This window comes from Eulemur rufifrons, chromosome 19 (genome assembly GCF_041146395.1).
Source record: "Eulemur rufifrons isolate Redbay chromosome 19, OSU_ERuf_1, whole genome shotgun sequence".
NCBI lineage: Eukaryota > Metazoa > Chordata > Mammalia > Primates > Lemuridae > Eulemur > Eulemur rufifrons.
The window spans coordinates 95,449,305-95,476,725 of NC_091001.1; the positions used below are offsets into that span (position 1 = coordinate 95,449,305).

The 27,421-nt window shown below is 47.1% G+C and overlaps 1 protein-coding gene across 3 annotated transcripts in view; it reads right to left on the minus strand.

Annotated features, from left to right (window-relative positions):
* Positions 1-2,095: 2,095 nt before the first annotated feature.
* The window catches only part of MAPRE3 (microtubule associated protein RP/EB family member 3), a 51,014-nt gene continuing 25,688 nt past the window's right edge, over positions 2,096-27,421 (minus strand). The window contains exons 1-7 of one of the 3 annotated variants that reach the window (XM_069494002.1): positions 13,744-13,975; positions 6,942-7,069; positions 5,826-5,971; positions 5,000-5,201; positions 3,589-3,743; positions 3,316-3,468; positions 2,096-3,018 (exon numbers count right to left, since the gene is read on the minus strand). In XM_069494002.1, the coding sequence (XP_069350103.1) occupies positions 2,950-3,018; positions 3,316-3,468; positions 3,589-3,743; positions 5,000-5,201; positions 5,826-5,971; positions 6,942-7,062 (846 nt within the window). In that variant the 5' untranslated portion in view covers positions 7,063-7,069; positions 13,744-13,975 and the 3' untranslated portion in view covers positions 2,096-2,949. Of the gene's footprint in view, positions 3,019-3,315; positions 3,469-3,588; positions 3,744-4,999; positions 5,202-5,825; positions 5,972-6,941; positions 7,070-13,743; positions 13,976-27,421 lie in introns of those variants that run through there. The other 2 variants (XM_069494003.1, XM_069494001.1) reach the window with 2 other exon arrangements.

Sequence of the window (27,421 nt, forward strand, 5' to 3'; positions counted from 1 at the left end):
CTTATCCAGCAGCATTTCCTAAGCACCTTCTCTGTGTCAGGGCCTGTGCTAGGTAGTGCTGGGGGACACACCTCACTTGCTTTTGAGGAACTTGAAGCCTGTGTGGGAGGCAAATGTATAAACAGAAGAATACAGTTTGCCCCCTTAAGTGTTCCAGAGGACAGATACACTTAGTATGAGGTATCAGGAAGAGGTGGGGGAGAAGGTAGTGGCTTTATATTCCTGAGCTCTAGGCGTTCAAAGAGCAACCTTAGCCACTAGCCATGGATGTGGGCTTGGGTGGGTCCCCCATGGGGCTTGAAGATCCAAAAGATGTTGGGTCAGGGAGGACAGGTGGGTGTCTAGTGTGGGGACATGAAAAACAGTGAGCTCACTGAAGCGCTGTCTCACGGTATTACTTTTCTATTGCTACTGAAACAAACTGCTACAAACTTGATGGCTTTAAAACAACATAAATTTGTTATCTTACAGTTCTGGAGAGCAGAAGTCTGACAAGGGTCTCACTGGGCTAAAATCAAGTTGTCTGCAGTGTTGTGTTCCTTTCTGGAGGCTCTGGGAGAGAATTCATTTCCTTGCTTTTCCCAGCTTCCAGAGACTGTCTGAATTCCTTGTCTCACAGCCCCCTTCCATCTTCAAAGCCAGCAATAGTGAGTTGAGTCACTCTCACATTGTATCAGTCTGACCTTTTCTGTCTCTCTCTTCTACTCTTAGGACCATCATGATTATATTGGCTCCATCTGGATAATCCAGGCTACTCTCCCTATTTTAAGGTCAGCTGATTAGCTGCCTAAATTCCATCTGTGAACTTCATAACCCTTTGCCATGTAACCTCACATATTCCAGGGGTTATGATGTGGACATCTTTGGGAGGAGGCATTATTCTACCTATCATACCCACTTCACAATCAGGGTGAGGTCTTGACCTGAAGATGAAAGCTGGGCAATGAAGAATAATTGCCTTTTCCTTTTATAGTATCTACCTGTAATAATGGAGGAAAAGCCTTTAAAAATTAGGCAAGGGGTTAAAAATCATCAAGATAAATAAAAGCAGGCAAGGAACTTGCTGGCGGAGAAAAACAGAGATAGAGTCAGGCCAGAAGGATAGATGTATGTGGGGGTGGGAGTCAAAAGGAGGAGGAGTGAATGAGGAACAAATGGACACGAATCACTCATTAAAGCTTGTATCTGGAGTCACTGGAGAAATGGTGGTAGTCTTGAAGGAGGGCCATGGGGTGGGGCCACAGAAGAGACACAGCCCCAACTACATCTGGGTCATACTCAGGACAGTGAGGAAACATCTACCAGGGCTAGCCTGAAGCTAGAGGAACACTCTGAAGGTCACACCTGTGCAGTCTTTGGGGGTGAGCCCTGACCCTCGAGTCAAGAGGTCAGAATTCGAGTCCAGGTTTCTACCACCTTGACAGAGACATGCACGTGGGCCTCAGACTCTTCCTCAGTAAATGGGGAGCTGGCTTAGGTGACCCCAAGGCTCTCACATTCATTTCAGCACTCTTGGTCCCTGTCCGGCTTCCAGGACATTGGTTATTATGGCCCTTTGTGGCACACTCCAGGAATGGCACTGAGTGGATGACATGGGACGGTTCCTGATTCCCTGTTCCCACTGGAGCTTGTCCTATAGATGGGATTGCTTAGGCACTCCTGTCTTTCTGGGCTTCAACACTCAGAGCTGCTTGCTTGTTGTAATCCTCCCAGCTCTGTCACATAAGCCCTTGTCCCCAGCTGCATCACTGTTGTGAGCTGTGTGAGCTTTGATAAGGGGTGGGGACAACATGCAGTCCAGCTGGCCCAAAGGAGATGGAAATGAAGTCACTGTTGGCCAGGCCACCCCGTTACTTGCAGCCACTTTACTGGGCTGCCCCTGGTCATGGCCAGGGCCCCAGTGAGTTTTCCTCCTCAGGGATTGGGGTTTGGGGTCTTACCAGTGTTGGGAGATGGGACTAGGTCAGCCTCTGAGCCTGCGAGAGGCTGACAACGAGGCTGTGCTGCACAGCCGTCACCTTGAGAGAGAGGGGCGCACAGGAGGCGGAAAGCATAGAGACCCAGGCTGTGGCCCAGCAGAGGCAGACATGGCATGGACTTTTACCACACAAGTTTATTTAAATAAAAGTGAACACGTATGCAGGCTGGTGCCCGAGGCGCAGGGGTGGGGAGGGGGCGGGAGGCAGACGTACAGTAGGGTCCAGGCAGAGTCTGTGTGGTGTGAACCGGGCTGCGGGAAGGAGCGGCTGGGGGCCTTGGGGCAGTGCTGGGCTTCGGTGCTGGGGACAGGGGCCTGGGCAGGGGAGCCTGGTGCCAGGAGGTCATTTCTGTCCCTCACATGCTCCCCTCCCTTCTCCCTGACCCCAGGGCCTACAGCACCACCTCCTCAGGCCCCCTCTCCCTCTCCTGACATCAGCCTTCCCTCGACTACTGGAAAATCAAAAGATAAAATAAATAAGAATTGGTGAGTCCTGCCCCAGCCCCCAGCCATGGGGAAGGGAAGCCAAGCCAGGCACACTGCCCCGAGCCCGTGCTGTTGGCCCTGGAAAAGAACAGGTAAAGTGCAAGGAAAATCCAGTAAGTAAAAATATACCAATGACTTTGTCAAATATACAGCTGCTGGCTGTCAGGGAGCAGGTGGCTGGCTGGGGTGGGTGTCGGCAGCACCCTAGGAAGTGTTGGCCGACACAGCATAGAGACAACGGAAATAAATAGGGATAGGGAGTGGGCAGGGGTCCCGCCCGCTGGGCCAGTGCCACTCAAGGACAAGGACAGGCCTCTGCCTGCTCACCTGCCCCCCCCAAGCCCCGCCCACCCGGCTCCCCAATGCTGCGGCACTGACACAGAGCACCGGCCGACCTGGCTGTAAGGAAAGGATTATAATGTGGGGGTGGGAGCAGGGAGGGGAGGCACGGGAGGCCGTGCAGTCAGCCAGGGCCGGAGCCGCCCTTAGTACTCGTCCTGGTCTTCTTGTTGGTGTTCTTCAATCTCATCGTCCTCAGGGGGTGCAAATCCTTCCTGGAGGGTGGGAAGGGAGAGGGAAGTGGTGGGGCCAGCAGGCCAGGCTGAGGTGTCAGGTTCTATAGGAAGCTGAGGACCAAGGGGTGTGTAGAGCCCAGGAGCCCGGAGTTCTAGTCTGACTATCCCTGCTAATGGCACTATGTGACCCTGGGCTAGTGACTTCACCTTTCTCCCCCCATCAGCAAATGTTCTCCAAGGTCTCTTCTGGTCCTCTCCTGCTTCTGGTCTTAGGGCCAGGCCAGAATGAAGAGGGTGCAGAGGGCCCGGGGCACTAGCGGGTGGAGGGGAGCTCACCTCAGTGGCATAGAGAATGCCAATGATGCCTGAGATGACAGGGCTGTTTTCACTTTCATGCTCCTGGCAGATGAGCTCGATGTCACGAAGTTTGCTGAAGTAGAAGTCACGCTCCTTTTCCAGCCCATCCACAGTGAGCTTCAAGTCCAATAGCTGCTTGGGGAGAAGGCAGTGTTCAAGCCAGGGGTCCCGGCCTCATGCCTGCCCTCCTCGTGTCCCTGCAGACAGCCCAGGGGCCTGGCTTTTGTGGCTGCTCTTACCCATCCCACTCACCTGTTGGTTGAGTTCAAGAATTTGGGCATCAGTTTCATGGCCCCCATTTCGGGCTGATGGGGGATTCTTCCGGAGGATGCAGGGTGGGGCCACGTTGCTCAGTCGGCCAGAGGTCTGCATGTTTTTGGGGCCTGTGGGGGATGTCCTCTGTGGAACTGCCCAGAGGAGAAGAGTCAGGTGAGGTCATGTGAGGCCACAGTGCACGTGGCAGGAGACAGCCTGGTGTAAGGACTGCGGGGACAGGCCCATGCGACAGGCAGGCACTCTCACCCCCCTCACCTCTCAGCCACTCAGGAAGGGCATCTACACCTAGGCCCCAAGCCTTGGCCACGGGGGACACTACAGCAACTAGGCAGCCCTACAGGGAACTAAAATAAGGTGTGAGGTGTTGGGGTGGGGAAAGAGCCAGCCCAAGGGAGAGAGAAAAGGGAATAGTGAATTTGGAGAAGTGGGGCTGGAGGGGTTTGGGGCCCTCTCATACTAATAGCCAGAGCCCGATGAAAAGCAGCTGGTGCAGGGTCTTTCCTACCAGAAGCCCCAGCCCAAAGCCACCCTCCCTAGAGGCGACCTCAGAGTCTCCTGACTGGAGGACACACAAGAAACCTGGCTCCCGCCCCTCCTAGCCCCTGTCTCAGGATGGGCTCTGTTCCCCTCTGCTGGGCTGGACCGGGTGTCTATGCAGCGGTGGCCGAATCAGGGACTGGAGCTCCTTCCCAGCACAGCCGGCATGCTGTGGCTACTTGCTGTCTAGGCCGGCACCTCCCTAGACAGAGCGGGCTGATTCTAATGCAAAGCAAGCAGGCAAGTGGGGCAGGCCCAGGCGGGACAGCAGCGTAGATGGAGGAGGTGGCTCTGCTATGACGGGGTCCGACGCGGGCTGGGGCTGCTCCTCTCCTTTCCCTTCTGGGACCTAGACAAAGCCTCGTTTCTAGAGACTGATCCGTGGAGGACGTAGGGCTATGGGCTTTTGGAATGGGGGAAGACATGATCCAGCTTGGCAAACTCCTGCCCCCGGGCATCCAGTGGGCCAGGGCAAGAAGGGGCTGTGGTGCTGGCACCAGGCCCTTAGCCTGGATGGACCTGGATGGGGAAACCATGCCACCTTACTGCCCCACCATCTGGAGGCAAACAAGTTAGCTCATGTTACGAAATGAAGTGCCCTGGGCTTCCGGCTACCAGCTGCCACCATCACTGGTGCTGGTGGCTCTCCTCTTAGAAAATTTTTGGAGCCCTCTCACCCCCTATTGTCACTCCCCCGGTCTAAATGGGCAGCAGGCGGCGTCATCTGAACTCCGTGATAACAGTCTCCTCCAGGTGGCAGGGCCGGGCCGGCAGCCCAGGGGGCACTCATGGCTGTAGAGCCCTGCCGGCCCGGCCCCCCACACTCCCTCCCCCGGCTCGGGCACGTTACCTGCTGTGCCAATGAGTTTCTTGGATTTGTTGAAGATCTGATCACCTGGGTTAGGAGGTGGCGCTACGTCCTGGCCCTGCCGCGCCAGCAGAGGGTTGTAATCCTTTCCATCATAGTTTGCGTCAAAGAATTTCTTAAACCACTGAATAAACTCAAAATTATCTTGGAATTTTCCTTTCACTAATTTCTCTACAGGAATGATCTGAAATAGACCACATAAGCAGAACACTTTAACTCCCTGCTGCCGTAGGGCCGCCTTCCTCTGCGAGAGAGCCACTGCTCTCAGGAAAGCCAGCCCCTGGGCTGCAGCATCCTCCACTCTCTCCCCCGGCCCCCTCCCGTGGCACCAGAGCAGACCAGTAGGCTGGCAGGCCCCGGCCTCGGATCCAGAGACATGCCTTTCCTACAGGCACGGGAAGAACCGCGTGGGGAGGCATCCCGTGGTTCTGCTGCCTGTATGTGGGCCGGGGGCTCAGGACCCACAGCCCTGTGGCCCTCAAGGCAGGACAGTGAGCAAAGAGACTTTTCTTGGGCTCTACAGAGAAATGGAACTTAATAGGGGCAGTACACAGAGCCCCAGCATCTGGGATGGGTAGGGTCCGGAGGGGAGGAAGGGAAAGGAATGTTGTCATGATGGGATGTCAAGTGTTATGGATTTTCCACTGTGCCTTGAGCTGGGGGAACACATTCCCTCGGAGAGTCGGGAGGTGGAGAGAGGCGTGAGCACTGGAATGACCCCAGCAGCCCCTGTGGCCCCAGGTGGCAGGCCATCTTCTTCCCCAGGGTCACACAGCTCCTCAGGGCCCCCCGGAGCACAGGCACCTACTTTGTCAACACCCATCTTCTTGAAAGCTGCTTGCAGCACCTTGAAGTTGTGGATGTATTCGTGCTCTAGTTTGGCCTGGAACTTCACCTTCCTCAAGTGCACACAGCCAGGGAAGAGCATGTCCATGAACTGGCAGTAGGCTGCCCCTGCGAGAAGCACGGCCGGCTGAGGGGGCTTGCTGGGCTGCTCTCGGTCCCTCCACCAGGCCCTCAGCTGGTCTACTCCCCCAAACCTGCTCTCCTCTTCTCTTTGTCCTGGGGCTGCAGCCAGTCATATTTTTAGGATAGACATGGCCAGAATCTCCCCAGCTTTCCAAGAATAAGAGCAATGACTATTTACTGAAGCATATCATGTTTCAGCACCATACCAAACACTGCACGTACGTAGTGTAATCCTAACAGCAATGCCAGTTAGTTGGCGACATTATCTCCATCTTATGGTCGGGAAAACTGAGACCTAGGGGGGTATAGTGACTTGCCCAGGGTTGTGCCTCCAGAATAGGGACCTGGAGTGGCTGGACCAGACCTCGTGCTGTTAACCTGTGGCTTCGCTGCCTGTCCTGGCCCTCAGTTCTCCACTCTCCCCCAGCCCCACCGCATAGCCCTTCACTGTGCCTCTCTCGCCTTTCACTTTCCCTTCTTCCATTTCCTGACTTCTATTCCAAACTGTTTGACTAGCTCAGGCTCTCCAGCTCTCCTCCTTGATCTTAATTACAAGCTATGGTCAGGCACTCCATAATGCTTCAGTCAATGATGGACCTCATATATGACCGTGGTCCCGTAGATTATAATACCGTATGTTTAGATATGGTTAGATACACAAATACCATTGTGTCACAAAATTGCCGACAGTATTCAGTACATTAACCGGCTGTACAGGTTTGTAGCCCAGGAGCAATAGGCTGTAGCCTAGGTTTGTAGTAGGCTATTCAGGTTTGTGTAAGTACACCCGACGGTGTTCCCACAATGACGAAATCACCTAACAACACATTTCTCAGAATTATCCCTACCATTAAGTGACACATGACTGTACGTTCCCTGCTGTGGCCGCTCTGCAGTCCTGCCTTCCCTTCCTTTCCCTCCAGCAGGGCCTCTTCCCCCATCCCCAGCCTCCTACCTGAACAGAGCTGTTCTATCTTGGTATAGTTGAGGTGCAGGGAGTCATTGACCCACGCAAGCATATCATGGCGACTCAGATTTTCACTGGTCACAGATGTGGAGTACACATTGACGGCCATACCCCAGCTGCAAAGAAAGAAGAAAGGCGAGGTCAGCACCTGGCCCTCGTGCTGTTCTTTAGCTGTCGGGAGAGGAGGGACTGCATGACCCCTGGGGAGGTGAGAAGCATTCCTTCCAGCACCCGCCTTTCAGTTTAGCCCCCAAAGAAGGGGTCCTTCTTCCATTTAATATTCTTTAAATATTTAATGCATGTCTACTATATGTATGCTAGATGAACTGGTGGTTCAGAGTTAACTGAGATATGGTCTCTGCCTTCCAGGAGTTTATAGACAGGCAAGTGCCCTCAGTAAGGAGCGCTGGGAAGTAAAAACAAGCACACAGAAGTTCAGGGATGGCACAAAGAAGGGCATGATTTCATCTGCTTGGCAGGGTCTGTGAAGGCTTCAGAGCAGAGGTGTTGGAGCCTGAAAGGAATAGGAATTTTCCAGACATAAAAAGGGATTGGGTGGAAGGGCATTTCAGACACAGGACTAGCAAGAACAAAGGCACAGTTCATTCCAGAATTGAATTGTTCTGCAGGCCTGGGGAGCAGGTTGTTGTGTTGGGCGTGGCACAATGAGGCTGGCAGGGACAGATTGAGAGGGCTTTGTTTACCATGAGGAGGTGGCTGGACTTTCTGTTTAGACAACAGGAAGCCATTAGAGATTTCAAGGAGACAGTAACTTGACCAGATTTGTGTTTCAGAAAGCCAACTAAACTTTGCCTCTCCTCTGACTTCAGACTTCATATTCCTGTGGCCTGTGGCCTGCTGGCTGACCACAGGCACCTAATCTCCACTTGTCCAGAACCTTCCCTTCACACAGGCTTCTCTCCTGTATTCAGTACCCCAGTGGATGTCACCAGCAGCCAGCAGTCGCCCAAGTTAGAAACCGGTAGGGTCAACTCAGACAGCCCGTTCCCCTCATGCCCCCATGGAGCCATTTCTCAAGTCCTGGACCTGCCCCTCCATCTGCCCTGCTCCTCTCACCCTCAGAGTGTATGCATTCCTCGCTCTCTGCGGGGCACTGTTCCGGAACCCCAGATATACAAATCATGGGTGCTCAAGTCCCTTATGTAAAATGGTGTAGAGTTTGCATATAACCTAGACACATTCTTCCATATAGTTTAAATCATCTCTAGATTACTTATAATATCCAACAAAATGTAAATGCTACATAAATAGTTGTTATACTGTAATGTTTAGGAATAAGAAAAAAAGTTCTGTACATGTTTGGCAAAGGTGCAATCTCCTCCTTTTTTCCCCAAATATTTTCAATCTGCAGTTGGTTAAATTCCAGGTTGGTTGAATCCACGGATGGAACCCACGGATGCGGACAGCTGACCATTGTACTCTCTCTCTAGCTCAGGTTAGCAGGAGCCTCCTAAAAAGGCCTTCCAGCCTCCAGCCCCTCCCTCCTCCTAAGTCATCTACCTAAAGGCAGGCCTGGCTGCCCCACTCCCAAGCCTCAAGCTCTTTTAGCCAGGAGTCACACAGGAGACGCCCATTGGCTGAATTTGCCTTGCAGACTTTGAACTGTTTAGCATTCAAAGTGTTGGAAACATTTTTAAATTAGTGCCTAATATTTTCAAGTTGGTATGTTTCATACAAACAATTTGGGGTTTCTGGCTTCTTTTGGAGACGCTGAGTCCATGTTCCCGCAACGAGAGCAACAGCTGGAGCTGAGCCAGCTGGCAAGAGCGCCTCCCTCCCACCCCGCCCCACACAGATGCCAAGTGTCAGCTGCTGATGGTCACTGACTTGCACTTTTGAGAGAGAAATATTTCTTACGATTAGGTCTTTATCAGAAATAGAGAAACAGAACACAGGTCAAAAGGACTGTATTCCGAGAATCGTGAGAACTCATATTTCTGGAGTGAATGAATTTTCTCCAGGCTTACGATGTAAAGTGTCTCTGCAAAGTAAGAGTACACCCAGCCCACCTCCCTGTCCCCTGTAGGCATCTGCTCTTACAATATGACCCCTCCCTACCACTTATCAAACTCCTAAATGGACCCCATCTCTTTAGCCTTCTCCCACTTTGCTCCCCCAGTTGGGAGCCATAGGCAGCTCCGCGTTCGTCCACTGTCCCCACCCCAAAGTCCATGCATTCTCTGCTCCACAGTTCTCAAACTGAGGTCCGGGGACAGCATCACTGGGGTAAAATGGGCCTCAGCTTGTTAGAAATTCCAGTTCTCTCGCCCCACCCCAGGCCCTACGGAATCAGCATCTGCCTCTGACCGAGATGCGGGGAGGAGGAGCGGGCGCGGTCAGGTCTGGGAAGCAAAAGCGGGGCTCGGCATGGCATCTGCCGGGCTCTGCTCCCCCCACGCCTGCACCCCGACCCCAAGCATATATAATAGAACCTCATTATATGCACATTTAAATGGATTTTTGGAAGAAAAATCATGAGAGAAAACTCTTTTATTCCTAGTCCTTCCTATTCCTAAAAATAAACCTTGTCCGTCATTGCCCAGGGAAAGGGAGGCCAGGCAGGGCCAAAAAGCCAAGAGAAACAAAAATTATTGTCGTGGGAGCCTCCAAGGACTCAGGACCTGGCAATGTCAGAGATTTCCGAGGGTAATTATGACTGTACTTGAGTCTCCTCTTACACAGTGGCTTTCAGCCCACTGCCCTCTACCCCGACCTGCGTGGTCACCACTGGACTGTCTGCCCCCCATGTCAGGAAGTGCCTTGAAGCCAGGAGTAGGGTATCTGGGCCTGTCACAGGCAAGGTGTTCAGAAAGTCTGCTGAACAAGTGACACCTCCTCATGTCCTCTCTTTCTGAATTGTCTTTCATCTCCTTCTGGCCTGGGTCCCCCACCCCACTCAACCTTTAGGACTCTGCAGTGGAGTTGGCATTGTGTCCAGGGAACTTTCCCTGAACCCCTATGTGAAGATATGTTCCTACAGCACCTGAGCACAGCTCATCACGGCATTCTCACATTCTCTTGAGATCATTTGTGTCTGTCCCTTGCCCCTGACTGTAAGCTCTCCAATGGCCAGGCTACCGTAACATTCACTTTTGGGTTCCAGACCAATGCTCAGTGAACGACAATTGCCTAACCACATGGCTGGAATGGAATTGCAGACGGGTTAGGAGAGTGTTTCCGAGTTTCGGGGGACAGACCTAAAGTAACAAGAGCAGGAGGAGTGGACGGGGGTGGATGGTCACTGAGCTTGCGAAAGAGGCAGAGTGGGCTGGGTCAAGGGAAGGGCATTTTATTTTGATGAGTATTTATTTTGTTACAGACTGTGAGAAATTGAAAAGATTTGCCCTTGTCCTGAAGAAGTTCATAATCTTAACTGGAGAGACAAACACACATGAGAGCAGTATAACCAAATGCCCAAAGTGTGTTGAAAAACAGTAAGTGCTACAGTCAGGAAGGAGAGAGTGTGCAGTTAAAGAGAGATGGATTTGAATGGCCCCAAAGTATTAATATAAGTGTTCAGCCTCTGCCAGGTCCCTGGGGGTCTGCAGAGACCTGCCAGGAGCTGGGTGCAGAGGGCACAAGCCATTCTGGCAACTGTCTGGAATGACTATCTGGGAGCTTTCCGCAGGCTCAGACTCATTTCTCCAGGGAGCCTTGGGGCCCCTTGGGGCACGGTGATTGTGGCCCAGCTGTGGCTGACACACTGCTAGGCCTCCGGGGTCTAGGCTGGTCAGGGGGGCTTCTGAGGATTGTCTTAGGTTGGCCCTGGGCGTTGCTGAGCCACTGTAGGGATTTTGTTCTGTTTAAAGTGTGTGAGTTTCAAGGGCGGATTATTGAAGAAAAGTAGAGGCGATGGTTCTAGTCCAAACTCGTCTCCAGTTTTTCACTGAAATCATTTGAGTTTCAAGGGGTCTTCCAGTCTGAGGGTAGCTTTCCTGGGGGTCCATAGGACTGGACCTGCTGATGGTTCAGGCCCACTGCACACGTTCCAGAGGTTCTTTACTAGGAGAGCACCTTAGCTTCTCCTGCAGAGGCTTTTCAATAGGCTAGAGTGAAGCCCAAGCATGTGTATATAATATATATACTTATTATATATTACATGTAATATAATATACATGATACATAATTTCTTATATAAAAATTTATATATATTATATTTATGCACACACACATATATATATTTGATACCCCAGGTGATTCTGGTGCACAGCCAGGTATGAGAACCACAGCCCTCATCTAATACATGTGTTTAGTTGGGATTTCCTGGTCTGTGTTGCCATGGCATAGACTGGGATGTTGGCATGTTTTGCCACCTTCCTGGGAGAGAAAGTGTTAGCTCTCTTCCTCCTTGGTACACAGGAAAAATCTCCAGTTTCCCTGGAGCTTAGAATACAACTAAAGACCTTGCTATCCAGGCTCCAAGAGTCATCAAAAATTATACAGCTACTTGAAAAGATGCCCAAGCCAAACTCTCAGTTCTATCAGTGTCTGATGATGGGACGGCATTTTCCACACCTTTGATCAGTCTGATTCTAGGGTCCCACAAGTGGCAACAATGCCTGTAAGAAGAAAGTTGGAAAACATAGCTCCTTTCAGGGAGAGCAATCAATCATGCTGTCACCCCCTAGGGGGCTTCTGGGGAAGGTGGGCAGCTGATACTAGGAACAGAGCCTTAGTCTCCCTCAGGACTGGCTCAGGTCCTCCCCGGTGGTGCTTCTCTCTGTTCTGGCCGAGGTCCATCTGGCTCAGGAGCACTCATCCAGGGCACCCAGGGGTCTCTGCAAGGAGTCTCTGCCACACTTGCTAGAGCTGCATGAAGGACCAGCCTCCTCATTTCCTTATCCCTCATTATGCTGTGAAAAGCAGGATGCCCTTTTAATTTTCCTCTCCTAAATTTAGCTGTGTAAATAGAACTAAACATGGCCAGCAGGTGGCACCCAGGTCCTGAGCAAAGGTCCCTTTAAATGTTTTCCCCTCATCCTCATATTTCCCTTTTCTGATCTCAGTTTAGAGAAGGGAGAGTGCCTAACTTTGATCTAGTCCCCAAACAGGAAGCCAGGTTCAGTCAAAAGCTGGTGATGTGAGGGAAGAGGGTGCATGGAAAGCCTACTGCTGGCCCAGATGTCCCCTAAGAGCTGGGCTGGCTGGAGTAGCGTAGAGTATTGGGTCTGCTCTAAGATTCTGGACTGAACTAAACCAGCCTCCCTATTCCCCAAAGCCACAAGTTGAACTCAACTGGTCTAACTTCTGATGGCCTTTTGAACTGGGGGTTGACTTGGGCCTGGACTTGAACCAGACCAGCTGCAGGGGGCAGAGCTATAGAAAGCATTTCCCCGAGCATCCGGCTCCAACTGGACCAGCTGCTTCCAATCACAGCAAAGACGCAGGCTGAGGAGATGCTTAGTGATGATACACCTGTTCCCAAGAGTGCCTTCGCCTCCCTGAGAGAATGGTAGGTCACCACCCAGAGGGGGAGACTCTGTCCCAAGAGATGCAGCCACAGGGTCTCCCAAGCCTGTCCCCATGTTTCTAGCATCATCTTTGGCACATGGTGACTGTCAGGGGAAACAGACCCTGATTGGGTTATGGCATGCCACCATCCAGGTTGGCTGGAAACCCCACTTGAAGATCAGCCCGAGACTTGTCCTTGGGATAACTAGGCCTGCTCTGCAGGGCCTTGACGCCTGCTACTAGGTCTGCAGTCAGGGGAAAGAAAAGCTGAGGTTTAATCTGGTGACTTTGCCAAACCACTTCCTATGCTAGGACCATAAGGTTCGTGGTACCTCCACTGGCAATGGGGAAGGTGGGTGCATCTCTCATTGGGAGAGGGGAAGCTTCTGGTCATTCTGCACACTGAAGCCTTGAAAAAGGGTCATCAAGACCAAATCTCGCTATCCTCAGTTCCTTCCCGGACACATAGGACAGCACTTAGATCTAGGCACTTATATTCTTAAATCATAAAGATGACCAGTAAGTTTGCATAACTCTGAAATGTTAGATTCTCATAGTTCATAACCTTATCAACAGCCTAAATCTAATTTTGGCTTTTTATTTTTAAATCTTCAGTGGAAATCTGTCTTCTACAAATATGTCTTGAAGATAATTCAGGGGCCCCCAGTCTTCTCTAATTCTCTAGGGCTCCTTTTACTCCAACTTCAGCCCAGTTCTGGCTGGTCCCTGGAAGAGCGCCCTGCAGTTCCCAGGCCTCCACCCTTTGCCCAGCATGGCTATAAAAGACATGCCAGGTCTTTCAGTCCTGCAGGAGGTGGCAGGGATGCCTCCAGCAAGCTGCAAAAAGACAGTACTTTAAGAATACTGGATCTCCAGTCAGAACACTTGAGTTCAAATCCTGGCTCTACCATGTCCTAGCTGTTTGATTTTAGGTCTCAGTTTCCTCATCTATAAAATGGGGAGAGTGCCAGTTTCCAGTTCATAGAACTGTGATGAGGATTAAGCGAGCCACGTATACAAAGCGCTGAGCACACAGCCTGGCATACAATCAATATTCGGTTAAGTGTTATCAATATCACTGGGGCAGACAGTGAGAATCTGAGGGCACTTGGGAAGCAGGCGCCTGACACACAGCCAGCGTCTGGTCTCTAAGATCATGGGATGGCCAGTCCAGAAGGGAGACAGACCACAGAACTGCGCTTTTCTCCGCCCCTTCTGCCTAGAGACAGCCATCTGGACTTCCTGAGCTGGGCTCTGACCACGATTCCTTCCCAACTCCAGATTTCCCATAGGTTATGCATTGTAGATGCCATCCTACCAGCCAGGAAAACTGGAACAGACGCTGTGGGATCAGAAGAGAGAGAACTCTGCAGAGCCTGCCAAAATATTTCCTGCTCCTGATGTGGGGCTATGCCCATTGTCACTGGGCTACCCCTTCCTGCCCAGGCCCGGGGGGCTGAAGTCACCTGTTTGGAAAATCTGCAAAATTGCTACCCTTGCCCCTGTGGGTCACACATACAGGTTATTCTAAGGTTGCACAGAGGCAATATGTGCAGGCAGGGATGAAGGGTTCTGAGGGGCTGCAGGAGCCCTGCCAGCGGGTCACAAAGCCCTGGCAGATCCAGCCAATCACCTTCTTCTCATGGACAGGCAAGGACCTGACTCATAGAGAGGCTCAGCCTCTCAAAGCTGGACTAGTCAAAGGTAGGATGGGGCAAGTGGAGTAGTTCCAGGGCTGGCTGGGGCATCAGATGTGCCCACTACAGCAGACCCAGGACAGGGATCTGGACGGTTGTAGGTTCAGGTAGGGACTGGAGCTTCTCCAGGATTCTGTTCTCATCATACTTTTAAGTCACATAGCTGTCCCCTAATATCCTGAGCCCTGGAGAGGTCACAGCCACTGGGGTCCTGGACATGTCCTGCTGAACAATGATCTCAATTCTTACAGAAGTTTTCCTGGGCTGGTCAGGATGATGCTGCCAGGGGAAGGAGTCCTCTGGGGGAGTTCTTGCTAAGTTGCTCTATCTGATCATAACTCCAAGGGTTAATGGAAACCCAGGAGTGTAGTAAACAGAACTCCTCATTGCTAAAATTAATCCATTTTAGTAGGGGCCATCTAGGCGGGCAGATAGAAAGGTAACCCTTTCTTTGTAAAGACTCTTCACTGGAGATCTTTAAGTTCCTCAATCACCTACTTTTTAAGTCAACAAATGTCCACAGAATCACCCATCAACCCGAGGCCCCCAGCACCTGTCTCTTGGAGGCAGTGTGTTGGTGACAGGTTTGATGGCAGAAGGTGTGGCTTGGCTGCAGGCTTTGCCACTCACTGCCTGTGAGATGTTGGGCAAGTAGGCGAAGGCACCCAAGCCTGAGTTTTCATGTTTGAGGAGTCAGAATGATGGTATTATTGAACATGGAGTTGTTGTGAGGGTAGTAAGAGATGCTGCCTATGGGAACCAAAGGTTCATCGTCACCCTGCCTTGGGGGCTGAGCAACCTTTACCAACAGAATCTTCAATACATCAGACTCAAGTTCTTTCCAGCACCCTGAACCAACTCCCCACAGACCCTCTGGTCAGGATGAGAGAGCAGAGACAGGCTTGGTTCTCTGTTCTCTGCTGCCTCAGGCAGAAGGACAGAGCGGTGCTTTTGGAGCTATGCTGCCCCTGTCTCTCTTCAGTTAGTACTAGCTTGGGGCTTGGTACACACACAATAGCTGCCCAATCCCTATTTATTGAGTGAATGAATGAATGAATGAATGGGGGAGGTTAAACTGGGGCATGGGGGGGTCAGATGGCAGGTGGGCTCGGTCAGGGTGGTTTTCTGGTCTCCTGAGGAGGTGCTGTTGGCTACGTGAAGAGAAGGGTGCAGAGTACAACGCGAGCTGCCCTCTTTGGCTGCACACAGCCAGATGCTGCATGAAGCCTTGGGACTCTCAGTAAGAAATTTAAAAATCTTCCTCTGATGTATATATTCCTCATAGCAGGGTTTTAGGATGGTTCTAAGAGGGGACCTGGTGGCCTGCACTGGGTGGTGGACTGCAGGCCCATCTTCAGCTAGCCTGAGCACAGAGAGGGAAGGGAGCTGCAGTGCTGACGGGATGTGTTGGGAAGAGAACATTCATGTTTCCAGCAGCCTGGTGAGGCTGATGTCTCCTTAATAGCAAGGTCGGAGCTGAACCCAGGCTGTCTGAACCCAAATCCCGTGCTCTTGCCACACCACCACTGGGGGGCAGGAAGAGCAATTTCATTTTGCATGGTTCTAGATCAGGGTGGCTCGCTCTAATTTAGCCCCCTGAGAATGAAGAGGGAAAGGAAATTTCAGAGGTTTTCTTTTTATTTCTTTCTCCAAGCTACTGCAACACTGCCTCAATCTCAATCAGCAAGTGCTTACTGACTACTGACACCATGTGCTAAACACCCCGTGAGGCACTGTGAGGACACGGGATCATTTTAAAGCATGAGTCTTGTCTTTAAGGAGCCTTCAGTTGAAGAGATAAGAGTGATTCATAAATAACAAGAACCCCGCAAAGCAGGCTACACGAAGTGCTGAGCACTGAAAGTGCATTTGGCTGTCATGTGCTCCAGGCACATGTAATGGATGAGTGGGGGCTCAGCAGTTACAGGGTTTCTGGAGGAAGGTGGCACCTACTCTGGGCCTTTACAGATGACAGGATGTCAGACGGCAGTGAACAGAAAATGGGAAATTTGGGATATGGGAAACATGTTTATTATAACTTTTATTTTTAAAAATGAGCCTAAGACCAATGACTCAGTCTTGGAAGAATGTTAGGGGATGCGATGAAAGGAGAAGAGGTAGGACAGGGAGCCAAGGGAGGGGCCGGTTTCAAAGAGGAGGTCATCTGCCTGTTGAATGAAGCTACCAGACCTAAGGTGGGGTCATTAAATTGTGCAATAAGAAATGGTGACACTCTGAGTCATTTTGTTGGGGTGTGGGGACAAAAGCTAGACCTGCAGACAGTTACAGAGTCCCAGATCATCTGCCCAGGAGGATGCTGGAAGGGGAAAGCAGGGGTTTGCCTTTAAGCATTTCAGGTAGACTAGTGAGTGACTGTAGGGCAGAGAACGTCTCGATTTTTTCAGTTAAATTTTGAAGCGAAATAGAGATTAACATTAGGCTTATGTTCTTTATCGCGACATCCTACCCATCCTCCTTCAGACTCCATGTCCTACCCTTAAGTCTTAGATCTTAACTGTCCAAGGATGCTCACGAGTGCAACCTTGTGATTTTTCTCTTTCACAACACTGTGTCATGAATGAAAAGTGGTAAAAAATGTTGATATAATAAAATCTTAACTAAGTTGAATGTTTTATTTTTTAAATATTTGGAAAATATGTCTTAAATATTGATTTACTGTTTTGTTTAAATGTGATTAGTCAGAACCCTTTTTGATCTTTAGTTTTGTGGAAAATTACTGTATTAAGTCAGGGAAGAATAGACAAAATTGGTTCCTAAGGACTTTTCAGAGCCTCAGATCACTCGCTCTCTCATTGCCATTTATGGAGTGTGTGCTAGGCACGGGGCCTATAGGAAGGAATGGGACCCAGTCTTGGCCCTTGAGGAATTCATGGACTCAGGTGGGAGGTGGACAAGTGAACAAAATAATCACAGGGCAACACATTTCACTCCAACCCCAGATACAGGAAGAGCATGCCATTGGAGCAACTCTGCTTCCTGGGCCAGGGATAGCTTCTTAGAGGAAGCAGCGTTTGACCTGGGCCTTGAAGAGAATTCTTTAAGAAAATAAGAGTCAAGAGGAAAGGGGAACGTATGGGGAGCGGGGAAAGGACTGCCAATAGTTCATCCCAGAATGCATGCTGGGGCAGAGGAGATGTGGTTAAAAAGGCAGCCACCTCATCAGGAGTGCTGTACATCATGGTTAAGGAGTTATTTTATCCTGAAGGGAAATTCACCAAAGGATTTTTTTCCATGTATACAATATATTTGTAACAATACAAAACACTGCTAATAATACATAGTTAAAATAATTTCCAAGTCAAAATTATAACAAATGAAATTACAGCATTTAGAAACTACATTTAATTTATAATTCTTCAGAGGCTTTATTTTATATTATCCTTTCCTGTAGAAATTGAAGAGATTCCCAAGTGGTGCTGCAGAAATCAGCACCCCTCCAATTTCTCTGTAAACTTTTACTTTTGAAATAATTTTAGACTCACAGTTGCAAAACAGAACAAAGAATTCCTAGGTATCTTCATCCAGCTTCCTCCAGTAACATCTTACATAACAATTATTAAAACCAGGAAATTCACATTGGTACATTTTTAACTAAACTGCAGACCTTATTTGATTTCATCAGTTTTTACATGCACTTTTTTTTTTTGGTATACAGCCTATGAAATTTTATCACATGTATGGATTCACGTAGTCACTACTCTACCAGAAAACAGAACTGTTCTACAACCTCAAAGAAACATCCTCATGCTACTCCTTTATAGCTGTGCGCTCCCCCTACAACTCAAACCCCTGGCAACCACAGATGTGTTCTCCATCACTCTATAATTTTGTCATTTTGTGAATGTTATATAAATAGGATCATACAGTAACTTTTGAGACTGGCTTTTTTTTTTTTTCTTTTCAGTATAATGCCTTTGACTTTCATCCAAGTTGTTGTGTGGATAAATAGTTCTTTTTTTATTGCTGGGCAGTATTCCAAACAATGCATGGATGTACCACAGTTTATCCACTCATTCACTGAAGGATATTGGGTTGTCTCCAAGTTTTGGTGATTACAAATAAACCCTATGAGAACTCTCCTCAGTCTTCCCCTGCTTTGTCCAGAGAGTCTGGCTCTGGGAACTGCAAATCTCGTTGGGGTTTGTAGTTGGAAGGCCCAGGCCTTTGGTTGGGGGAGGAGGGGTTAAACATGAGGTACACAAGCAACTCTGTGGACTCACTGGTCCCAGAATTATGGCTTTGTCTCAGTCTAAACCTAAGCCTGTACCCCTGCCTCAGAAGACTCCTGTTTCTTACGTGCATTTACACTATCACCCAAATCTGTGGCCTTATCTTTCTAGAAAGCATAATTTCACCAAGGATAATTTAGAATTTTACTGCCCAATTGGAGGAATCTTTGAAATGAACAAAATTGTTGGAGAGGCACTTTAGAACAAAAAGGGAACAAAGTTTCAAACATGCAGTTGTTTGCAGGATTACCAGGGCTGAATCCATAAAGGTCCAGAATGACTCATCTAAATTTCTACCCAAACTTGCCCAATAGCCTCTAAACCAGAGCTAAAGAACGATTAAAATAAATAGTAAAAATCTGATAGAAAAAGGACTGATCATATTTTAAACAAGTCCTTGTAACATCTCTACCCTCCCAGTCAAAAAACCCAATGGGAGGGATATAGATTTGCTCTGGACCTTGGGGTCATAAATAGAATAGTCATTGGGGCCCAGAACCAAATACTCTTTTATCTCCAGTGCCTTCTGAGTCTGCATATTTTACAGTTGTAAATATATATTCTGCATTCCTTTAGATCAAAATAGTCAATATTTACCTTTTCCTGGGAAAATCAGTATACCTGGATTGTTATGCCCCAAAGATTTACTAAGGCCCCTCCTACTTTTCACAAGTCCTCAACCACAACCTCAAGGGCCTTAAATTTCTCTGTTATTTTATTCATATTTGATGCATGGATGAGCTTTTGTTGTGTTCTAAAGATGAGGTAAGCTCTAAGACTGATTCCAGCTATCTACTATTTTCTTTTAGGAAGAGTATAAGGTTTGCAGAGAGAAGTTCCAATTGTGTCAAAATTCATTATGCAGAACATAATTTACCCCAGGGAGGTAAATCTTTTACTTCTGACAGACAATAGCCCATTCAAAACTTTCCCAATTACTCCTAAGAAGACACTTGAGAAGAATCCTAGCTAATGCAGGTAGTGGGTTTCCAACTTTTCTGATATCATCACACTAATAACCAAGTGCAAACTTCTTCCTTTGGAATCTAAACATAGAGGCCTTTTGTAAACTAAATCAGCCCTTCAATAACCTGCCACTCTGGGCTTACCAAATTAACATATACCTTTCTACCTATTTGTACATGCGAGATATAGATAAACCTTCAGTGTTGTGACTCAACTTCATGGTGAAGGAAACCAGAATGTGTCACCCCAAAATACGCCTCTTTGCCATAAAAATTATTTTTGAGCTAAAGGCAATTAAGAATCAGCAAACAGAGGAAGAGCTCTCTCTCTGTCCTCCTGCATTTCTGTCTCAAGACAGGATACATTAATAAATTTTCCTTTACTGGAGATGGCTCTTATCAGCCCAGAGATGGCACCAGAGGAATTGACAAACAAACCTTACTCCATTAGCTTCTTCCCATGTATTCACCTTCCCACAGTTTCCTACCTTTGGAAGCCTAAAATTGCTTTCCTTTGTCCTGTCATTTCTCTACAAATTATTGTTCATTGTCGAGACAGAGTTTGAAGCCACTGCCTTGAGTTACCTTTCATTGAGGTTTTTCCTGCATGATGTGCGCTGCATATGTTAATACACTTGCTTGTTTGTCTCTTGCTAATCTGTCTTTTGTTACAGAGGTCTGCCCCAGCAACGAACTTATGAGTGTTGAGAAGAAATTATGTTTCCTTCCTGACGATCTGAATCATCAGACATCAAAAGACTACTACGTCTCGCCTGACCTAGTGGCAAAGCCTACTCGTCTTGCCTAATAGCCACAGCAGCTAAGCTAGCAGAGGCTTCCACACACTTAGTTTTAGGGTCTTCTTTAAATTTGATGATCCTTCATGCTGTACAAAATTTGTTGCTCACTGCAAATACACAACATTTCTCAGCAAGTAGGCTTAGCACCAATGAATCCTGTTATTTTCTCCCTCATGTACCTCTGTTCATTGTAGTAATACTTTGAATCCTGCCACCCTCCCTTTAGATGTTATGTTCTCAGTGAGACCCCTTGGCCCATTGGTTTCAGCTCTAGGAAAAAGAAATTGTTAGATAACTTAATTCAAGGAGGAGAAAAATTGGACCTTAATTTAGGAACCCAAACCCTAACCACTACAGGGGAATTTGGAACTGCTTCATTTTCTCCTCGTGCCTTTTCAGTTCATGTTCCACAAAAGGTCAAGAAAGTAGGGAGAATCCTACTAAATGTGGAACTTATGGGATTTGCTGCAGAACACTGTGGGAAGTGAGAGAGGGTGGTCAAAAATGACCCCAGGGTTTCTTGCCCAAGCCACTGGGAGGATGGAGAAGACTGCAGGAGGAGCAGGTCTGAGTGTAGTGTGAAGACCAGGCGCTCACTCAATATTATACTGTGCACACTGCAGTACATAGTTAAGGATATTAGGAAACGTTGTGTTTCATGGGGCATAACATTCCATCCTATTATTAAATCATTCTCCACTTGTTGGACATTTTTTTTAGGCTAGTCAAGTGACGCAGTGGGAGTAGAGAAGGAAAGTTGGACATTTTTCATATTTAAATAGTTCTGGAATGAATATCTTTGAACATTCAACTTTTGTCTAAATATATGACTACTTCCTTGGTCAGAGAATTACTGGGTCAAAGAGCATAACATATTTTTTCAGGCATAACAGCTTTCCAAAAAAGCTGTATCTTTCATTTTTTTCCCCCCAGAAATTTATGAGTGCTCATTTCAATACACTCACCGAGTATTGTTATTTTTTAAAATGTGGGGATTTAATAAAATGATTTTTTATTCCTTTAAATAGTATTTCTTTGATTACTAGTGAGGGAGAACATATTTCCATGTTTATTACCTATACATATTTACTCTTCTGTGAATTGTTTTGGGATGGAGGGTTTGAGGACCCATAAGCCATCCTTGTGGTCATGTCTAATAAACATCTGATAATGAATTCTTACCATTCATACCTTGTACTGAAGATCTAGCATCCTGGGGTAAATTTGTACTGACCCCAGACATATCCATGGCATTTACTTTTTTTTTTTTTTTTTTACTAAATCCTTAATATTCCATGTAATTTATTCTACGCATATGAGATATTAGAAAATGTCCTTATATGAAAGTTTTAAAGATTCACCTAAGGTAAATATTAAAAGAAAACAAAATACTGTTGCCATACTCCAGCTATACTGCAATGTATTTTGAGATGGAAAAAGCGGAAGTTTGGTAACAGTGGGAAAAATGCACATTACCAGAGAAATAAAACAAAGCTAGACATTATCCAAGCTACTCCCCTCCCATATTTTTGCCTAGAAAATGGGGGTGAGGCAAAAGGGTTAAGAAAGGGAAAATGACTTAGGATTTCCCAAGATTCTGCTGAAAGTAGGGGAAACAGAGAATTCAGAAATCAAACTTTTATTGCACTACCAAAATATGTAGCCTTATGGTGTGTTTCCTAAGAAATATACTGGCACGTTGAGCCACGTGGATGGGCAGCCTGGTGCATGAAAAAGGTGGTGAAAAAGACTCCAAAGTACCTGACTCCAGCTCTGCGTCTCATGATCTTCCGGACACTGGGCAAAGGTGGCCTCTCTCGGACTGAGTTTCTTACTGTAAAATTGAAATGCTCTTTGGACATCACTGTGTGCATGGCTCACATGCACAGACACTCTCAATGGACAGACAACTCATGGGAGAAGAAGTGTAAATGGCCAACAAGCAGATGAAACATGTTCAACTTTACTAATAATTTAAAAGTATCTGTGCTGCCAGACTGTTATGAGGGTTAAAGCTAACCCAAGTGGAGCATCCACACAGAACCTAACATTAGCCAATTCAGGTTAGTGATGGTTACAGGTCAGAGGTTGTTGATGCAATTCTGACAGTCAGGGAATTTTTAAGTCTTTGACATAGGGCGAGTAACAATGAATCAGGTGGGAGAAGGAGAGTGGGGACTGTGATGTTGTTATATTAAGTAAGTTGGGTGTGGGACTGATTTTGTGGGTAACTTACTAAGGCAGTAATCTCTAGAGGGAAAAGTGAGGATTTGGATAGAAGCCGTGAGCTGAAGTTTGACAGTATTGACTGGCCAGGGTTCTATGATCCTGGCTTTAGCTGGACTGACAACAGGTGCTTCATCAACTTTAATTTCTCTTCCTTTCTCTTCCCTAGTGGTGGTGATAGGGAGAAGCACAACACCGCATCCTAGAAGGAAAGCTCACAGAGAGCTGAGTTTTCTTAAGATAGTGCTTCTTACACTTTGGGGGTCACCTCTCAGGAGGTCAGGGTAAGGTCCTGAAGGGAGCACTGCAATAGAAGCCATACCATTTTCCTCCCGGAATCAGAATTCTGGAATTATCTTGTTCTTATTTTAGATGGGTGGTGGTTTTGGCCTATGTTCCTGCACTAAGCTTAAGTCTTGCTTGGCTTCGGCATTCCCTCACTCGTTCACATGTGACGATAAGCCTACATGCAGAACACTTAGGCACCACTACGTGCAGAGAGGCCAGAGGGCTGCAGTCCAGGGGCTCCTTCTCTCGCCCATGGATGAGTCCTCATTTGGTGAGAAGGGCCACACACAGTGGCTAACTGCTCACTACTTAGTAAGTATTTCCAAGCGTGGTGATGCCTGGGGATAACTTACTCTTTTGACCACCTCCCCAGGAAGTGGTGGCATGTCATAAAAGCAGCTTAATACAATTAAAATGTTCCCAGAATTCCCAGAATCTACAGATACTGTCTTCTCAGCCTTCTCTCTGTTACAGATTATAAATTACACCTGTAAGTCTGCTGTACCTGAGGTAGATCAGGTAAGAGTGATGTGTGAGGATGTGGGGAGTGCTGTTTTAAAAGAGGCCAGATCCCATGTGCATCTCAATCTAAAACAAGCCAGGATGGCCTCGAATTAGGACTGAGATGGGACAAACAATGACTTCACAGTGGCCGAAAGGACTTTCCAAACAAGAATAGAAGAGTGCGGTACATGCTCACAAGAAACACCACAAGTCCTCTGCAATGCACTTTGGGACGAGGATCTGCACCAGCCTGCATGGGTGTGCAGGACAGCCTGCAGACCCTCACCCCTGGGCAGCAACAGAGAAGGGTGGGGTCTGCCTAAGGCTCTCAGGGTCCCTGCTCTGGGTTCCACAACACCAATGGGCAGTTTAGAGTCTGGTCAGGGCTAACACAAAGTTAAATCCACAGTAATTGTAGCAGGATAATAGCTCAATGACAAAACAAACAAAAAAATTTTGAAGGGCGCGGGGAAATGGGCTCCTTTAAACACGACTGACTGGTGAGAGTATAATTTAGTACAGTCTTTTTGGAGGGCAATTTGGTTAAAAAAAAGATATTAAAAGCCTTCACATTTTAGATACTCTTTGTCCTTAATTCTACTTCTAGGAATTTTGTACTAAATCAATTACAATGAGTATGCACAAAACTTTAGATATAAGCATATTTATAATCACAAAAAAATGAAAACAACTGAAATGTCCAGCAATGAACTGTTAAATAAATCATGGTACATCTATACTATGCAGCTGCTTTCAAAGCAGATATTCTAGCATATGTAATGACTTTTTGGCACGGTTGTCTGGGTGACTCAGCACCCATCCCAACACCCTTCTTAACCGCCTGTCTCTAAAATACTTGCTTTCCCAGCTTTCCTTAGAGTTAAGAGCCACCTTGAGACCATGAGGGAACATAACAGCCTAAGGGAGCTGGAATGTCCTTGATGACATCCTTGAGCTGTTCTACCAGCCTGGACCTCCTACTTCCAGACTGTCATGTGAGTAAAATACCCCACTGTTAGTTCAAGCCACGGTTAATAGGTTTGGCTATTACCCTGTTTCAAAACACAATCACAACTGATAAAGACATGGGGGTGGGGGGAGGGGGTCACAGTCATGAGCCGCATCACAGGTCAACAATGGACTGTATATACTATGGTGGTCCCATAAGATTATAATACTGTATTTTTACTGTACCTTTTCTATGCTTAGATATATTTAGATACACAAATGCTTATCATTGTGTTACAATTGCCTACAGTATTCTGTACAGTCACATGCTGTACAGGTTTGTAACCTAGAAGCAACAGGCTGTACCACATAGCTTAGGTATGCAGTAGGCTATGCCATCTAGGTTTAAGTACACTCTATGATGTTTGCACAGTGATGCAATCGCCTAACAATGAATTTCTCAGAATGTAACCCCATCATTAAGCGACATATGTCTGTATACATACCACAGGCATAGAAGAATAATGGGAAGGCATAGAAGAATAATGTGAGGGTATATTCTAAAATTATAATTGCGGTTCTGTCTGACGGTAGGGTCATAAGGAATTTTTATTTTCTTTCTTGAGTTTACCTGGATTTTCTAAATTTTCTACAATGAACATATATTATTTTTGTGATGAGAAAAAAATTATACATATACATATGTATGTGTATATATTTTATATATGTGTATATATATATTTTGTATGCATGTGTGTGTGTGTATTTTTTTTTTTTTTTGCTCTGTTGCCCAGGCTAGAGTGTTGTGGTACAATCATAGCTCACTGCAGCCTCAAACTCCTGCGCTCAAGTGATCCTCCTGCCTCAGTCTCCCAAAATAGCTGGGACTACAGGCACATGCCACATGCCTGGCTAATTTTTCTTCTTATTTTCTTTAGAGACGATGTCTCACTATGTTGCCCAGACTGGTCTTGAACTCCTGGCTTCCAGTAATCCTCCTGCCTCAGCCTCCCAAAGTGCTGGGATTACAGGTGTAAGCCACTGTACTAGGCAAAAATATATTTAAAAAAATTAAACAAGGTAGAGAAGTAATGGCAGAAAGTTTGTGGTCAGGCAGCGAGGAGTCCTTGACAACAGCTGTCAAAATAACCACTTTAAGCCTTCTGTTGCTTATTGTCCAGGTGATTCAAACCTCCACGCTAGTTCTCTCATTTGAAAAGGTCCCACTGGCTTCTAACCAGAGCCACTGAGGTCTCCCTCCACCATCAGGGTCCTTGCAGCAGGGATGGCCTGGGAGGCCTCAGGGGCTCAGAGCACCTCCTAGTGCATCTCTGCATCTCTCTCCCCTCTCAGTGTGGGCCTTGCCTCCCATCTCCTCCTCCTGTCTCTCACTCCCTGCTCTCCCCTAAGCTGCTTGGCAGAATCAGATGAGATAACCTATCTGAAAGTACTTCATACATTATCAAGTTTAACAACTGGCAAGTTATTTTTCTTGTAACGTATCTCTTTTCCTCCTCATTCTTTTCCCTCCTGTTTTTTTTTTTAAATCTTTCACTCTTCTTTCTCTTCTTCCCTTACTTCTCTTTCCACTTCCCTCCTTCCGCCTCAGCTGGCCACAATAGAACAAGGACCTACTGGGTCTCCATAGCCTTGTACCGCTGTCAGCTCTCACATGACCCTGTACTGAACTTATCTGTCAACTGGCCTCTCTCCCTTGCTGAGCAGTGAGCCGTCTGAGCAGGGACCATGTCTTTCAACCCCCAAGAACCTTTCATAACACCTGTCTCGCAGTACTCACCTGGTGAATGTTTACTTGTTATTACCGGAATTTCTTTTATTGTTTTATCTGGAGAAGCACAATACTGACACAAACACACGCACTTATTTGTAAAACCAGCCATCCATATAATTAAGTGGAAATTTGTTCCTTCCATCTTAAAAATGAAGGTCTTATGGGCTGGGTGTGGTGGCTCACGCCTGTAATCCTAGCACTCTGGGAGGCCGAGGCGGGTGGATTGTTTGAGCTCAGCAGTTCTAGACCAGCCTGAGCAAGAGCGAGACCCCATCTCTACTAAAAATAGAGAGAAATTATATGGACAGCTAAAAATATATATATAGAAAAAATGAGCCGGGCATGGTGGTGCATGCCTGTAGTCCCAGCTACTCGGGAGGCTGAGACAGGAGGATCTCTTGAGCTCAGGAGTTTGAGGTTGCTGTGAGCTAGGCTGATGCCACGGCACTCACTCTAGCCTGGGCAACAGAGTGAGACTCTGTCTCAAAAAAAAAAAAAAATAAATTATCTGGACAACTAAAAATATATAGAAAACATTAGCCGGGCATGGTAGCGCATGCCTGTAGTCCCAGCTTCATGGGAGGCTGAGGCAGTAGGATTGCTTGAGCCCAGGAGTTTGAGGTTGCTGTGAGCTAAGCTGATGCCACAGCACTCTAGCCCGGGCAACACAGGCAGATTCTGTCTCAAAATAAATAAATAAATAAATAATAATAAAAAAAAATGAAGATCTTATGAAATCATTTTTAAGAACCAATAACTGAAAAAGATAAGTAGATTGGAAAAAACAATTTTTTCTCCCATACTGCAGTTTTAAAATATTGAAAAATATATTCAGAATTGAAATAGAAACATTAATAATGATAATGTGGAAACAAATATTTTATAGTAAGATATTAGAACTAATTTGTATTTTAAATCTGTATTATCCACTAAAATGCTAAAAAAAATCTTCAAGGATCCAGGAAATTCCACTTTAAAAGTGCATGTAGTTGGTCTCTAATCCTACCTCTGGCCAAACTGTCATCAAGTCACTGACTTTTCTTATCCATCTTGTCCCTTCCATTTCTCGTGGACATCCTTGTCCGGACTGTTGCCATTTTATGACTGGACAGCATTCCTGCCTCCAGTCTCTCTTCTTTCAATTTTCCTTGCCCCTCATTGCAAGACAAACTTTCCAAAAACACTGCTTTAATTACCTTCCCTACTCCAACCTCCAGTGGCGCTTTCTATCTATATAGATTCTGTAGGATAAAGACCAAACTTCTTGGCCTGTGTTCATAATTTCATTCTACTTCCTCTTCCCCCTAACCTTTTTCCTGACGTCTCCAATCCACAACCCCTCAGCTTCAGTCCGATTGTTGCTGTCTCTCCTGCCCTGCCCTAATATGAATACCTCCTGCCTTGAATGGTACCTGAATGCTCTCCCCCTTCTGAGGCCAAGCTTGTGTTCCTCCAATTCTATGAGCACTAGCTGACCAAATCGGGACCCCAAATTGCTGTGTCAGGCTATGGGAAAAGGCAAAACT